The sequence below is a fragment of the Solanum dulcamara genome, chromosome 5 (assembly GCF_947179165.1).
Source record: "Solanum dulcamara chromosome 5, daSolDulc1.2, whole genome shotgun sequence".
Lineage (NCBI taxonomy): Eukaryota > Viridiplantae > Streptophyta > Magnoliopsida > Solanales > Solanaceae > Solanum > Solanum dulcamara.
The window spans coordinates 63,824,740-63,839,393 of record NC_077241.1 but is presented as its reverse complement, the minus strand read 5'-3'; the positions used below and the strand labels follow the sequence as shown (position 1 = coordinate 63,839,393).

At 37.7% G+C, this 14,654-nt stretch overlaps 2 protein-coding genes across 6 annotated transcripts; one reads left to right on the top strand and one right to left on the bottom strand.

Moving 5' to 3' along the window:
• Window positions 1-633: 633 nt before the first annotated feature.
• Window positions 634-4,508, top strand: LOC129889324 (VAN3-binding protein-like). 4 transcript variants are annotated; one of them, XM_055964582.1, is made up of 9 exons: window positions 634-872; window positions 1,971-2,199; window positions 2,310-2,411; window positions 2,810-2,878; window positions 2,949-3,321; window positions 3,647-3,811; window positions 3,890-3,939; window positions 4,163-4,223; window positions 4,313-4,508. In XM_055964582.1, the coding sequence occupies exons 1-9, from the start codon at window positions 838-840 to the stop codon at window positions 4,504-4,506; spliced, it is 1,278 nt and encodes a 425-aa protein (XP_055820557.1). In that variant the 5' UTR covers window positions 634-837; the 3' UTR covers window positions 4,507-4,508. The 4 variants fall into 4 exon arrangements, with proteins under 4 accessions (XP_055820557.1, XP_055820556.1, XP_055820555.1 ...); XM_055964581.1 differs by having other exon boundaries at window positions 1,937-2,199; XM_055964580.1 differs by lacking the exon at window positions 634-872 and having other exon boundaries at window positions 1,765-2,199; window positions 4,166-4,223.
• A 77-nt stretch (window positions 4,509-4,585) lies between these two features.
• Window positions 4,586-11,708, bottom strand: LOC129889325 (lactoylglutathione lyase GLX1-like). Of its 2 annotated transcripts, none has more exons than XM_055964584.1 (9): window positions 11,547-11,708; window positions 9,964-10,168; window positions 9,749-9,873; window positions 9,581-9,645; window positions 9,018-9,230; window positions 8,877-8,924; window positions 7,981-8,088; window positions 7,686-7,826; window positions 4,586-4,867 (listed from the first exon to the last, which is right to left on the bottom strand). In XM_055964584.1, the coding sequence occupies exons 1-9, from the start codon at window positions 11,623-11,625 to the stop codon at window positions 4,826-4,828; spliced, it is 1,026 nt and encodes a 341-aa protein (XP_055820559.1). In that variant the 5' UTR covers window positions 11,626-11,708; the 3' UTR covers window positions 4,586-4,825. The 2 variants fall into 2 exon arrangements, with proteins under 2 accessions (XP_055820559.1, XP_055820558.1); XM_055964583.1 differs by lacking the exon at window positions 11,547-11,708 and adding an exon at window positions 10,845-11,056.
• Window positions 11,709-14,654: the final 2,946 nt, after the last annotated feature.

The window sequence follows — 14,654 nt, the reverse complement described above, 5'->3', positions numbered from 1 at the left end:
TATTTTGGAGCGCAAAACGATACATACGGTTGTTAAAGAGTATAATATACACAGTTGCAACTACCCCTTACGAAATGAAAATATATTCATTATAACAAGAGTTGAGGACCTTTGATGCTATAGCCAAAATCAACCTCTCTAATATTAGGCAATCACAAATTAAAGGCAAATTGGCTCTTCCTAAACTTGTACTAATAAAGTGATAATTAAGGTGAAGTTGGGACCTCCAAGGACTTACTAATGCTCCATTTGCTATCACTTAAGACATGATTAGACACAGCAATGATGAAAGTATCAATTAAAGAGAGATGCTCCTCTCTTTTTCTCTATTTTGTTGATTGCCTCGGAATCATAAAACCGTATATTTTCTTTGGGATGTTTTTGTTAATGCACATATAGCCATACGTAGTGTTAGCCCGAAATTTAGCAAAAGATTACTTCCCTATTAATTGAATTAATTTATTTTCTCATTTAATACGTGTCACATTCTAATTCACTAGAAAAAATAATTAATCAAAAACTAATTTAACTCAATCCAACCCGGATCCACAAAAAAAAAAAAAACCTGACCCAACTACAAAAATTATTCTAAAGGGGGAAAATCCTTTAATCTAAAACATTTTTGACGGAAAATCCTTTAATCTAAAACATTTCCGACGTAACTCCGGCACCGACAAAGATTCGAGAAGATATTTTTTGTTGATCAACAAGATTTTCAATTTTCTTCCTTTGCCTGAAACAGTGATGATTCAAGATTTGGAGCTAATCCTAACAAAGAAAAGGCGGAGAGCTTAGAAGTATCGACGACTAGCTGAGGCACAATCTTCATATAAAGCTATGCTTGAGAAGATGATTCGAGATGCCATGCACCAGTAAGATCTCTGGAAAAACATGCCAACTAGAAAAATAGAAATCCGTGAGTGTGTTTGATTATACGGCAGAAAATTCGTGAAGTGTGTTTAGGTCGGGTGATTAATGGGTGGATTTGAGTTTGGGTTGAGTTTAATTAGTTTTGATTAATTATTTTTTCTAGCGAATTAGAATGTGGCACGTATTAAATGAGAAAATTAATTAATTCAATTAATGGGGTTGTTTGTGATAAGGGTATAAAAGGGACACAAAGGTTAACCCCAAAGGTATTTTGAAACCAATAGGTTAATGAATGATATTTTTATATCAATTTTAATAGTTTAAGAATATTTTAGGAGCTTCTTATTGATTCTTAAAATTGTTGCTATATCGTATGCCAATGACTCTTCTTAGTGGTTGTATCTTTCGTTTTCACTACTTTTGGATAACCAAAAGAAAAAAAAAAGCCACTTGGAACAAATGTCATAAGAAATTCAATTCCAATTTCCATCTTTCACCACTTAGCTTAAAATGTATAAGAAAAAGCAAATGCGCTTTGATCATCTAGTGCTGCACACCATATATATTTTAACAGTTTTTTGAACTTCAAAAATAGTATTATAACTCAAGGGTCCCTATTCGTTAGTCATGACTCATGATGAAGCCCGCCGTTCAAGAACTATCTTTTAAACCCTTTTATGTATAAAGAAGAAATAAGGATAGAAAGACAAAGGGAAGTTGGAGACAAAGTTTAGATGAACTTTAAAACTGGGACCTGTCCATATCCAGTGTTAGAATATATGTATTGCAATCTTTTTGAATTTTTAAGATTTCGAGGGACTTCTAAAGTTTACTGTTAGTACTCCATCACCACTGTACACTGTTATATATATATATATATCACACTCTATTGTCCTCCATCTAGCATACTATGTTAACTTTCTTTGGTATCACAAGATTGATATAGGAAAAAGTTTTGAAGTGTCGTTAAAAGTTGATAAACATTCACAAGTTTCTACTTGAACAAAAGTTGTACTAGTTAATAACTCACTGATCTTCTCCTTTTGAATGGTTATAATGGAGACAGTGATCTCTTGTGGTGTTAAATGCAAATCAAATAGGTTGGAAGGGATCAACGAAGACAGTGCAGCAAGTTGGCTACCAGTGGCATGTCCTCCACCGGAAACTCCTACTGAGTCTATGGAGTTCCTTGCAAGATCATGGAGTCTGTCAGCTAAGGAACTCTCTAAAGCTCTTTCTCACACAAACCAAACAAGTTATGTAGATGAGAAGATGTCAGTGTCTTCATTACAAGCACAACATGGGAAGACCTCGATTATAGAGGAACCAGTAAGCATCTCTTGGTTAAAGCTTGTGTTTTTGTTCATTTATACTGTTATGGAAGTGTTTACTTCATTGATTGCTTACAAGTTTATACTCTTATTGTCTTTATATTGCAGCAAGAACAACCACTACCCAACTCTGATAGCCCTCCAGTGTCTCCGAGGGGAAGTGATGATACAAAGGGTAAAAACAAACGGAGAAGCAAGAAGGGAAAGGGGGTTGGTTCCTTATCTATTTCAGCACATGCATGTGTGCAACTAAAGAATTTGGATATTTACATCACTCTTTGAAATTATAAATAGGCTAGAGGAGTAACAGCCATCTTTGGCTTTTTGCTGAAATATAATAGTACAGATTAGGCACTACAATAACGAAGCATGCGTTTGGCTGAAAAAGCAACCACAAAGTGTTGATCATTATTTTGTGAATCCGAGTAAGAGATGGAAAAATTATGTTTGGAGTGCCCTCTAGGTTGATGGGAATACACTCTACTCTTTCCTTGTTCCCCAAATTATTCTATAAGTCTGAGTTTTGCATTTGGCTGAATAACTATACTTGTCCCTTGGGATCAGTAACTGATATCCTTAATCAAAACTAATAGTATTGATATGTGCAGGAATTGTTTTTACTGCATCAGGCTCTCAATCCAGATTTCCTCTCCAGTCATCAGTTGCTGAAAGCTGGGGTATACAATTATTTTGACAATAACTTTACTGATTCCTCTGAACAATCACAACTAAACTGGCATAATACAGCTCTACAGGACTGTGATGCATGGCAAGACAATGGGTAGATGGATGAAAGATCAAAAAGAAAAGAAAAAACAAGAGCTTAGAACTCACAGTGCCCAGGTGCACGCAGCAGTTTCAGTAGCGGGGGTTGCAGCTGCAGTGGCTGCTCTTGCAACCTTATCAGTAACTTCTTCAAAGAAGTCCATAAACCAACACAAGACATCTTCAAAGATGTCAACTGCAATTGCATCTGCAGCAGCTTTAGTTGCATCCCACTGTATTGAAATTGCAGAGGACATGGGTGCTGAACAGGATCAAATCTTATCAGTTGTAAATTCAGCTATCAATGCAAGAACTAGTGGAGACATAATGACTCTAACTGCTGGAGCTGCTACAGGTATTAATCCAACTGGTCTTAGTGGTCCATCAATCTAAAGAGAGCACAAAACCAACCAATTTGATAAATAAATACAGCTCTTGTATTCTTCTTTACCGTGGCATTTTTTGCATAATAGTCGAGCCGATCTCCTGTGGACCATGTAGACTGCTCCATGTTAGCGGAATAGAATCTGATACTCCTCGTTTTCCAGCTGTTGCTGCTAAATGATCCATAGAATATTTGCTATCTATAGGGATGCAAACAATTCTGCTCAACTGTTTCATAACATAAGAAAGCTTAAACTGGTAACACTGATCTCTCTCTTTGGCATTCACTATTACAGCATTGAGAGGTGCTGCCACTCTAAGGGCGAGGCTACAGAAAGGAAATAGAGCTGCAGCTGTTGCCCTAGCTGATGAGTGTGTCGAAGGTAACAAAGAATCAAATGTTACAGCAGCTCTTAGTTTTGTTGCCAAAGGGGGAGAACTGCTCAAACGTACAAGAAAAGGTAATATGAATTGAGGAACTACACTTAAAAGCAAGAGATATTGCAGTTGTTTTTACAACGATGTTTCTATTCATGCAGGAGATCTCCACTGGAAACAAGTCTATTTCAACATAAACTCAGATTGCCAGGTAATATGCAGAGTATACCATCTAAATGGATATACTGTCAATTAGAAAAATGAACTGTGTTTCATATCATAGGTAATGTTAAATCTGCTCAGCAGACATTCTGAAGTCCTCTTATAAGCAGTTAGATTGAAAGCAACAAACTTTACTTGTGCAGCCCACATGGTTGTTATTTCATGTTTTCCCTATATCATCATAACAAAAGTGCGAATATGAATCTTGGTAGCAGGTGATAGCTAAAATGAAAAGCAAGCATATGGCAGGAACATTCACAAAGAAAAAGAAATGTAAGCCCAAACAAATACTCACTATAGTATCAAATTGTCTATGTGATCCTTTGCACACTCATCTAAATTGGTGCTTGATGAGTACCCAGGTGTGGTCTCCGGAGTCTATTGTGACATACCAGCATGGTGTGGACGAGACGAGGAACACGACGAGCAGAAGTGCTACTTTGGGATACAAACTGCTGACAGGATGATTGAATTTGAATGCAGAAACAAAGGGGAGAAACAAATGTGGGTGGATGGGATTCAACAAATCTTGTGCTGCCGCATGAGCATGACATGACTTTGGATGAACATTTCAAAAGAGAACCAAAAAGTAGTTTTAAGAGCAGTTGACAATGTGCGACTTCCAAACTCTAAAATACAGCATCAAATCAGAATAGCAATGGATTGATTTAAGCTGTTACATCTGTATAGGGATAGATTACATATTGCAAAATGTCACTACAATGAGCTATTCATGGTTGTTTTTATATATAAGTAAAGCTATCCGTGTTTTATGCTGGAAATAGATTATCTGAATGATATCACCGGACAAATTGTGACAAATTATTCCGAGACCTAGTGCAGGATTGAGATGTTTGGGGTAATACTGCACATGTTCACTCTAATTCCTTCATAAAATCAGCATTATCAACAAAAACCTGCAAGACAACAAATGTAAAAGACTAAGATGGAAAGCAACTTAAATAAAGCTGAGCATTTTATTCCATCTCTGTTAGGTGACTTGAAGTAATCTTCCCTAACTTGATTCAACATGGCATCATTTCACAAGCCAGAAACCTTACACTAATCACCAACTTTATAGTGGTGCATGCTTTTTCCAGTTACTGATACATCCTATTTCTCAATTGAACAGACCTAGTTATTATACAAATTTATACTTCAGTTTCACGAAGGGGAGCCTTGGAGTAACTGGTAAAGTTGCTTCCATGTGACCAGGAGGTCACGGGTTCAAGCCTTGAAAACAGCCTCCGGTAGAAATGCAAGTAAGGCTGCGTACAATAGACCCTTGTGGTCGGACCCTTCTGTAACGACCTTATTTTGTGACTTTTGTTGATTTTCCTATTTAACCCTTAACTTTTATAAATAATTTATGACTTGTGGGAATGAGTGGCATGATTTTCATATTAATAAAAAAAAATTATTTTGTTGTTAAAAATAATTCTTTTAAAAAAAAAGAAGGAAATAAATAATAATAATAATAAAAAAATATATCTATATAAAATCTGATGGCATTAAGCCATCAGATGTGAGTATAAAGCAGCGGCGGCAGAAACTGGAAAAAAAATACGGAGAAAGAAAGAAAAGAAAGGGGAAAAGAAAAATAAGGGAGAAGAGAAAAATAAGGATTTTCATTCCAAAGCGTCAAGGTAATTATTCTCATCCTTTCCATTAAATTTTTATATGATTATGAACATATTTTTAGGGTATATTGGTGGAGAAATAACGCTGAAATACGAAAATATGACATTAGGGTTCTTCACATAAAATCTTGATTTGGGGGTCGAATAACGCTCCGTTTTAGATGAAATTTGACATGTGAGTTTATTTTATCATGAGTGAACATAATCGGAAAGAAAATTTCAGATTTGACTTCAATGACAAGGGATGACTTTTTGACCCAATTTTTTATCCAAAAATAAATATAAAAATATGAGTGTCATTGGATTCGTTTTCTTATGAAGATTATGTATTTGAATAGATTTTGATCGTTTGGAAGCGTTACGAAAGGCTCAAGTTTTAAAGTGATTATTCAATTTAATTGAGATAAGTGAATTTCTAAACCTCAAATTTAAGCTTGTACATGCTTGTATTTCCGTGTTATGTGTACTGGGGAGTAATGAGAATTGAACTAGGTTATTAACTGTATGATTGGCCTTAAAAATGGAGATGAAGGGTATAAAATGATGATCCAATGACATGAATTGGTGGAATTGATATGTTGTGATTATGGGTTTATTTTGGACATGTGAAATCACTATGTTGATGTGAGATAGGAAAAATTATTGTTGTTGTCATGTTATTATCGTGAATCATATGAACAAGAATTGATTGCATTGGTTCTGACATACTGTGCTGAGACTGAAAATGATATGAAACAAAGGGGTCGGGCCACACGCTCCGTGGCAGGTAACATGGACAGAAATGTCCCCCATGGATTCTGGACTGTAATTCAGCGGATGTATACCGATAGGACAGACATGCATCATCTCATTGCATTGCATCGCACTTTGTTGATATTTGTGAATTCATGTTTACCACTTACTGCTCTGTATATGTTGAACTTGACTTGATATGATTCACTTGATGAGACTACTGATGAGTATTCATGGACTGTATTATTATTATTATGTAGAGTGTAGAGTTGGGTTGGTTTTATGCAGGCTGTAATTAAGGAGGTTCGGTTGGGATAACAGGAGTACTTGTATCTATTAAGTTTTGCTTAGTTTTAGTTATCCACTTGCTGAGTACCGTGTTGTTTGATACTCACCCCTTGCTTCTACACTTGTGTAGGTTGTGAGCCCGGACCTGCTTGATCTCCTCGCATTTTATACCACATCCGAGGCTATCATCTCGAGTGTTGAGGTAGTTGTTACATCCATCTAGCGGACACCTCTTACTCTTTAATATGTTTTAGTCCTATTCTAGAGACAAAGACATTGTGACTGTATTTTCTTTCGTACTTCGGTAATGTATTAGTGGCTTGTACACTTGATAACCAATCTTGGGGATTTTGAGTTTATTTTACGTGTTTTCGGTTAAGTTAAATTTTGATTCCTTTCTTTTTCTTCCGCATTTACTTTTCGTTGGGTATTAGGCTGACTTATCTCGGTAGGTTGAGATGAATGCTATCACACCCGGATTCGGATCGTGACACCTTCCCCGAACCCTGCGCATAGCGGGAGCTTTAGTGCACCGGGCTGCCCCTATACTTCAGTTTCACGATTGCAGAAATAATGTTTCAGCAATCAAATTTTGAATCCAAATCAAAAAACATCTGCTTTTCCTAATTCACTAGGTGCTGACATACGTGATTGGTCAAATTAACATATAAATTTTTACGCAATAGAGGGTCATCTGTGTTACACACATTGAAGAAAATAATGTCTCTGCTGCAGATTCGAAAAACCAGTTTTTCTCTCGTGTATGGTTAGCAGAGACTAGAGGTATTGCTTATTCTACAAGGTCCTAGCCAATTCGTGCACATGAGGGTCAACGAAGAGAAGTTTTAGTGATTGATCTTTTTATAACTTTTGTCTTCGTCACTTTCCTCAAGTAAAGCTAGAAGATAGTCAATATTCAACTTAGATATCGGCCTTCAAATTTTAGATACTTTCTAAACTAGTACTCTGAAAAAATAAAGCATGAGATGTCTAGAAACAAGTTTTGGTGCATTGTCTAATGCTGGAAAGGAATCTGCCAGTTCATGCCAAATAAATCATATTCTTAAAGACTTACTGTCTTCCAACCATCAGGATCAACACATGCCATGATCTTGGTGTTTATACCCGGCAAAGGTCCAGGTTCAAGTACAATTTCCCCACTATACAGTTTTATAGCTTCTGCAGTCTTGTAAACATCATCTGTTCCTACTGCAATCTGCAAAGATATGGAATGTTCCTTACAAGCTGAGATCTATGGAGTTTTCTCAAGTCTGGGAAAGAATCTTTGATCAATTATAACTTCAAATGAGTTTGCTAATGTTACTTCTCTTTAACAACATATCGAACAATATATGCTTGAATGGCGTTACCTGAGCATAACCATTTCCCTTATCATAGCTTTTGACACCATAAGTATATGTTAATTCCAGAACTGCATTTTTATCTTCAGGTCCATAACCCATGACGGCTATTGTGTTCTGAGAACAAGAGTTAATAATTAACAAACAGAAGAGAGAGAGAACCATAAATTAGCATTAAGGAAATGTCCAAGTAAAATAAAATGCAATACATCAAGTGTAGCGAGCATTACTTTAATAAACTATAAAGGAGAATATAAGAACAAAATCCATCTTAGTTTAGGGAGCCAAACTAGCATGACAAAAATCGTCTACCACCTGAACATGAAGTATGTTTGCAAAATCGATGGAGAGAATACCAACAGAAAAGGAAATACCAATGAGAAGTTGTTTTATTAAAGGTGTTGCAGCCATAAACCAAATAACTAAAATTGCCGCACTCAAATAGTTTAAACTTATACATGAGGAGGTTCACACAATTAAACATATGAAAGAATTAGAGTATTCAATCAAAAATCATAAAACGATCAGTGGAGTGACATTTAAGACCTTTACAAAAATCAGCTATCAACAAACTTCCATTATAAAGCCCTTTACACCCAATGTGAGACAATATATAACTAAACACTCTTTCTCACATGTAATCCCGTCTAGGATAATACCGACTTACAAGTGAGAAGATAGGCTTAGTAAAGGTTGGCTCTCATATGATACAAAATAATTCAAGCATCCAACCCAAAGCCTCAAGGCATGAATTGAGTGGCCCAGTATCTTTATATAACCTATCGATAATGCCTTTTATACCCAAAGTGGGACTCTGTGTAATTCAACAAGAGGATTGCATAAACATTCAAACGAGAACACTAACCACAGAAAAGACTATTTTGCAAAAGAACCTATAAACTCACTTTTTTGTCCGGATTATCTCTTTTACGAAGAAGCTCCATGCCAAATGCCTTGAAAAATTAATCAACAATGAAGATTTAGTGTTTCTTGCAATCAAAAAAGACAAGTATGTATCAGAACTTTCATCTAGCTAATTAGTTTACCTTCTTATAGAAACTAATGGACTGGTCAAGATCTCCTACACGAAGCATTACTTGACGGAAAGGTTCAAGAGTAGGCCCTCTCTCTAATAGTTCAAAGTTGTAGCCATCAGGATCTTCCACGAGGGCAATTATAGGTCCTCCATCTTTGATTGGACCAGGTTCCTGGACAATCTTCCCTCCCTTTGCTTTTACTAAGTCTACTATTTTAGCAACCTATATGGAAAATTTGAAAAATATGTGAACCTAAATATTTGTAAACATCTATAAGTAGTGACAGGGGGAAAAAAGAGAAAGAAATACTATTAGAGGAACTTTCCTAAAGGTGTCTAACTGAGACACTGGTAATCCTCACGACAAGATGTATGAAAGTCACCAGCAAGTAATGAGTAGAGTAACTTCTAAAACCAAGACCAACCAAAGAAGGAAAAAGGGCAAAGATAATCAATTCCAAGGCAACAGCCCTAAATGACAGTAAAACTTTACTGATCTTAGTTTACTTGATGGTATGACATCAGAGAAGTATAAATGGAACCAATGAATTTTTCATATTATGAACAACTTACATCCTCAACAGCAATTCCAAAATGACCAAAACCGGTTCCAATGTCATACTTGTCAACTCCATAGTCTGAAAGCAAAAGGGTAAAGTACAACGACTATAACATCCTAAAGCACAATAAATGATTTTCGAAGAAAGCACAGTGCCAACTGCAAGCTATGAGGAGCCTTACTGTAAGTAAGTTCAACGGCGAAATTTGATTCTTCAGGTCCATAACCAAGAAAAGCATTTGAATAACCCTCCTCTGGTATGTCTCGCTTCCTTAACAGCTTCATTCCCAAGCATTCTATGTAAAACCTGTATCGCAAGAACAACTCTGGTACCTAGTTGGTAATATGAAACATAGTACTCAAGCTTCAACTTTTTTCTCAGTAAAAGGACACTTACTTTATTGTCTTGTCCAAATTCCCAACACGATAAACGACATGAAGCATTCTTCTTTGGTCCTTCTTGATCCACTCTGATGCAGTTTCATCATTTAGGGCAATGTTTGTCTGCACCAGTTCAGCGATCAATCCACTTTCGATCACTTTCCCTTCAGCATTAAGAGATTCGGGTGCTTTTCCATTGAATAACTGTGACTGGGTGATGGCTGAATAATCAATGAACTTCAGTAAGTCATTTTACTAATACACCATTGTTCAGTCTTTCTTTTCTGTCTGTACTAAGTTATGGTTAGATCCAAAATCTCAACTGCTCTATAGTCCCTTGGTCAGAGTTTTTTGTGCAACAGTGTGACAAAGAACTTTACGTTCATGCAGGAACAACCCATACTTCCTACATTTATTTAGCAGTACGGTGCTGTCAAAGGGATCAAACATATAGCCAACTATACAATAGGCTTTACATGATCTTGGTTTTGCTCTACTAATTATATTCCATATTTGTCCGCTACACATCGCTCGACATCCTATATCATATGATTATCAAATGATCAGTTACAGCTATTTAAGTTAATTCATCAGTTCAATGAAGTTTGCTACATTTTTAAAATTTTCTACGAATTGAAAGATCATCATGAAACCCCATTAGTCAAATAACTTCTAATCCAAGTGATTTTCACCAAGCGTAATCTTAGGCTCATGAACATTACATTTAGTAATGAGTTGACTACCAAGTCAAAAACAACAACAAACCCAGTACTCCTGCAAGTGGAGTTTTGGGAAGGTAACGTGTGTATGCCGACTTTACCTACCTTGAGAAAGTACAAAAACCTAAAGCACACAATTTGCAGTGCAAAAGAAGAAATGAAAAGCAAGAAGCTGTACCGAGTTGAAATAAAGCAAGCCTACGAGATGGATTGTTGGCACATTGCACAATGACACTGCATCCATTATTACTGGGACAAGGAAAAATGGACTTCAGTGGCTGGTGAATTTTTGGGGAAAATATTTGTAGAGCCATTTGTTCTGTAACACCTCTATCCTCTGCATCTATCAACCTTTATCCTAACTTTATTCTGCTAATTTATACTTATGGGTGTGGATAAAACAACCTATTAATTCTAATAATACTGCAAAAGTGTACATTAATATTTTCTTTTCTCTCCCAATTTGTATGATATTACTATTAGGGGTCGTTTCGTTCGGATATAAGTTATGATGGAATAAGTTGTGCTGGAATTAGTTATGATGAGAGTAGTTTTTGTTGCTTGTTTTGTTTGTCATATTCAAAATTATATTATCACACCAAACGATCCCTTAGTACTAATTGGTGAATCAAATAAGTTTTAAGGAATAATTTCAGAGATCTGGTCAGATTTGTACATACTTTGACTAGTTGCACAGAACATCTATCACCTTCTAATAATAACAAGTATTATGTAACTCTATCCGACAAGACCGACATATATGGGAAGAGAAAAAGATAAATTGTCTATATTCTTCAATGACACATGAATTCAGCAGAAAAAAAAGGTGAAACCAAAATGCGAAAAATATGAAAGGAAAAAAGAAATGGATCAGGATTACCCATCGGAATTGAGAAGCAATAAAGCTCAAATAATAACAGTAGTCCTCCAAGTGTTGCCCATTTTATTATTGATTTCATCTCAACAATTTAATACAATAATGCACCACACCAAATCAGCAAATTCAATTTTATCAACATAAGCAAAAATTTGTGATAACACTTTGGAAGCTATAATAATAAACACGATGAAGACAAATATGATAATTGAATTAAGAAACTGAGTAAAGAATTTAAGGGCTTATGGAGGAACTTTCTTTTGTTAGTGTTTGAAGGAGGGATGCTTTAGAAAGGGTTTAAGTGAATTTTGTAAATTTACCTATTTGTCATTCATATTTTTAAAGAATAAGTTAAAATGATATTTTGATGAAATTAATTAATTAATCAAAAGAGTTTTATATTGAGTAGAAAGAGTACAGTTTGTCTCAGCAAGAGCAACAACAACAACAACAACAACCCAGTGAAATCCCACATCGTGGGGTCTGGGGAGGGTAGAGTGTACGCAGACCTGACTCCTACCAATGTAGGACGGTTGTTTCCGAAAGACCCTCGGCTCAATAAAAGCATAGAAAAAGGTCAGACAAGAATATTAGAGTAAATAAGTAGATGACGAAAACGGTCCAAACAATAGTATAATCAAAGCACAAAAAAACAGTAGATATTATTATTGGATAATAACATAAATACCATAAATAACATACATCAGAGTACAAGAAATCATAGTGCGTTAATACGCCTACGAATAAGGGAGAATAAAACCACTATGTACTAGCCTTCTACCCTAATGTGTGTCCTCCACACCCTCCTATCTAGGGTCATGTCCTCGGTAAGTCGTAAATGCGTCATGTCCTGTCTGATCACCTCTCCCCAATATTTCTTCGGCCTACCCCTACCTCTTCTGAAACCATCCATGGCCAGCCTCTCACATCTCCGCACTGGTGCATCTGGGACTCTCCTCTTCACATGTCCAAACCATCTCAGTCGCGTTTCCCGCATCTTGTCTTCCACCGAGGCCACTCCTACCTTTTCTCGAATAGCCTCATTTCTAATCTTGTCACTCCTGGTATGCCCACACATCCATCTCAACATTCTCATCTCGGCAACCTTCATCTTTTGCACGTGGGAGACCTTAACTGGCCAACACTCCGCCCCATACAACATAGCTGGTCTAACGACCACTTTGTAGAACTTGCCCTTAAGTTGTGGTGGCACCTTCTTGTCACATAACACACCGGAGGCGAGCCTCCATTTCATCCATCCTGCCCCAATACGGTGTGTGACATCCTCGTCGATCTCTCCGCTGTCTTGCATGATAGAACCAAGGTACTTAAAACTACTTCTCTTTTGAATGGCTTGGTCCCCGAGCCTAACTTCCGCGCCAACCTCTTGAGGTATCTCACTGAACTTGCACTCTAGGTACTCTGTCTTGGTCCTACTCAGCTTAAACCCCTTAGACTCCAAGGTGCGTCTCCAATCTTCCAGCTTAGCGTTAACTCCGCTACGAGTCTCATCGATGAGGACTATGTCGTCCGCAAAAAGCATACACCATGGCACCTCACCTTGAATTTGTCGCGTCAATCCATCCATCACCAAGGCAAATAGGAACGAGCTAAGAGCTGATCCTTGATGCAACCCCATCATAACTGGAAAGTGTTCTGAGTCCCCTCCTACTGTCCTTACCCTGGTGTTGGCACCCTCGTACATGTCCTTGATCACCCTTATGTACGCTACAGGTACACCTTTAGCCTCCAAACATCTCCATAGTATCTCTCGTGGGACTTTATCGTAAGCCTTTTCCAAGTCGATGAACACCATATGCAAGTCTCTCTTCCTCTCCCTATATTGCTCCATTAGTCTCCTCATAAGGTGGATGACTTCTGTAGTTGAGCGTCCCGGCATAAATCCGAACTGGTTCTCTGAAATAGACACGCCTCTCCTCACCCTCATCTCTACCACTCTTTCCCACACTTTCATAGTATGGCTTAGAAGCTTAATACCTCTATAGTTGTCACAGCTCTGGCTATCCCCTTTATTTTTGTAAAGCGGGATCATGATGCTCGATCTCTATTCTACGGGCATCGTTGCCGTCGTAAAGATGACATTAAATAACCTAGTCAGCCATTCCAAACCTACCGAGCCCGCACTCTTCCAAAAATCTCCAGGGATCTCGTCAGGTCCGGTCGCTCTTCCCCAGCACATCCTACGAACAACATCCTTAACCTCATCGACCGTAATACTCCTACAACCCCCAAAATCGTGACTCCTTCCTCTATGTTCCAAATCTCCCAACATAATTTCTCTGTCCCCTTTGTCATTCAAAAGTTTATGGAAGTATGACTGCCATCTTTGTTTGATAAGGGTCTCCTCTACCAATACTTTTCCGTCTTCGTCTTTAATGCACTTCACTTGATCCACATCGCGTGCCCTTCTCTCCCGGGCCCTGGCTAGCCTGAATAATTTTCTGTCCCCACCTTTCTCTTCCAGTTTAGCATAAAGACATTCAAAAGCTGCCATTTTTGCCGTTGCAACCGCCGACTTCGCCTCCTTCCTCGCTATCTTATACAGTTCTCCATTCGTCCACTTCTCCACCTCATCATTGATCTCCATCAACTTAGCATACGCCACCTTCTTTGCTTCCACTTTCCCTTGCACTTCTCCATTCCACCACCAGTCCCCTCGATGCCGACTACGACTACCTGTCGAGACTCCTAGCACTTCCTTTGCTACAACCCTAATATAACTAGCTGTCCTATCCCACATATCGTTCGCATCTCCACTACTATCCCAGGCCCCCATATCCTTCAATTTCTCTCCCATCTCAAGGGCACTAACCGTTGTCAAACTCTCCCATCTGATCCTAGGTCGTTCTTCTCCGACCCTCCTCGTCCTTGTCATCTTTATCCCTAAATCCATCACTAAGAGCTTATGTCGGGTTGTAAGGTTGTCGATCGGGATGACCTTACAGTCTTTGCACAAACCCTTATCATCCTTCCTGAGGAGTAAAAAATCTATTTGAGTTTTAGCCACTGAGCTACGGAAGGTTACCAAGTGGTCCTCCTTCTTTGGGAAACTCGAGTTGGCTATCACCAATCCGAAAGCTCTTGCGAAAT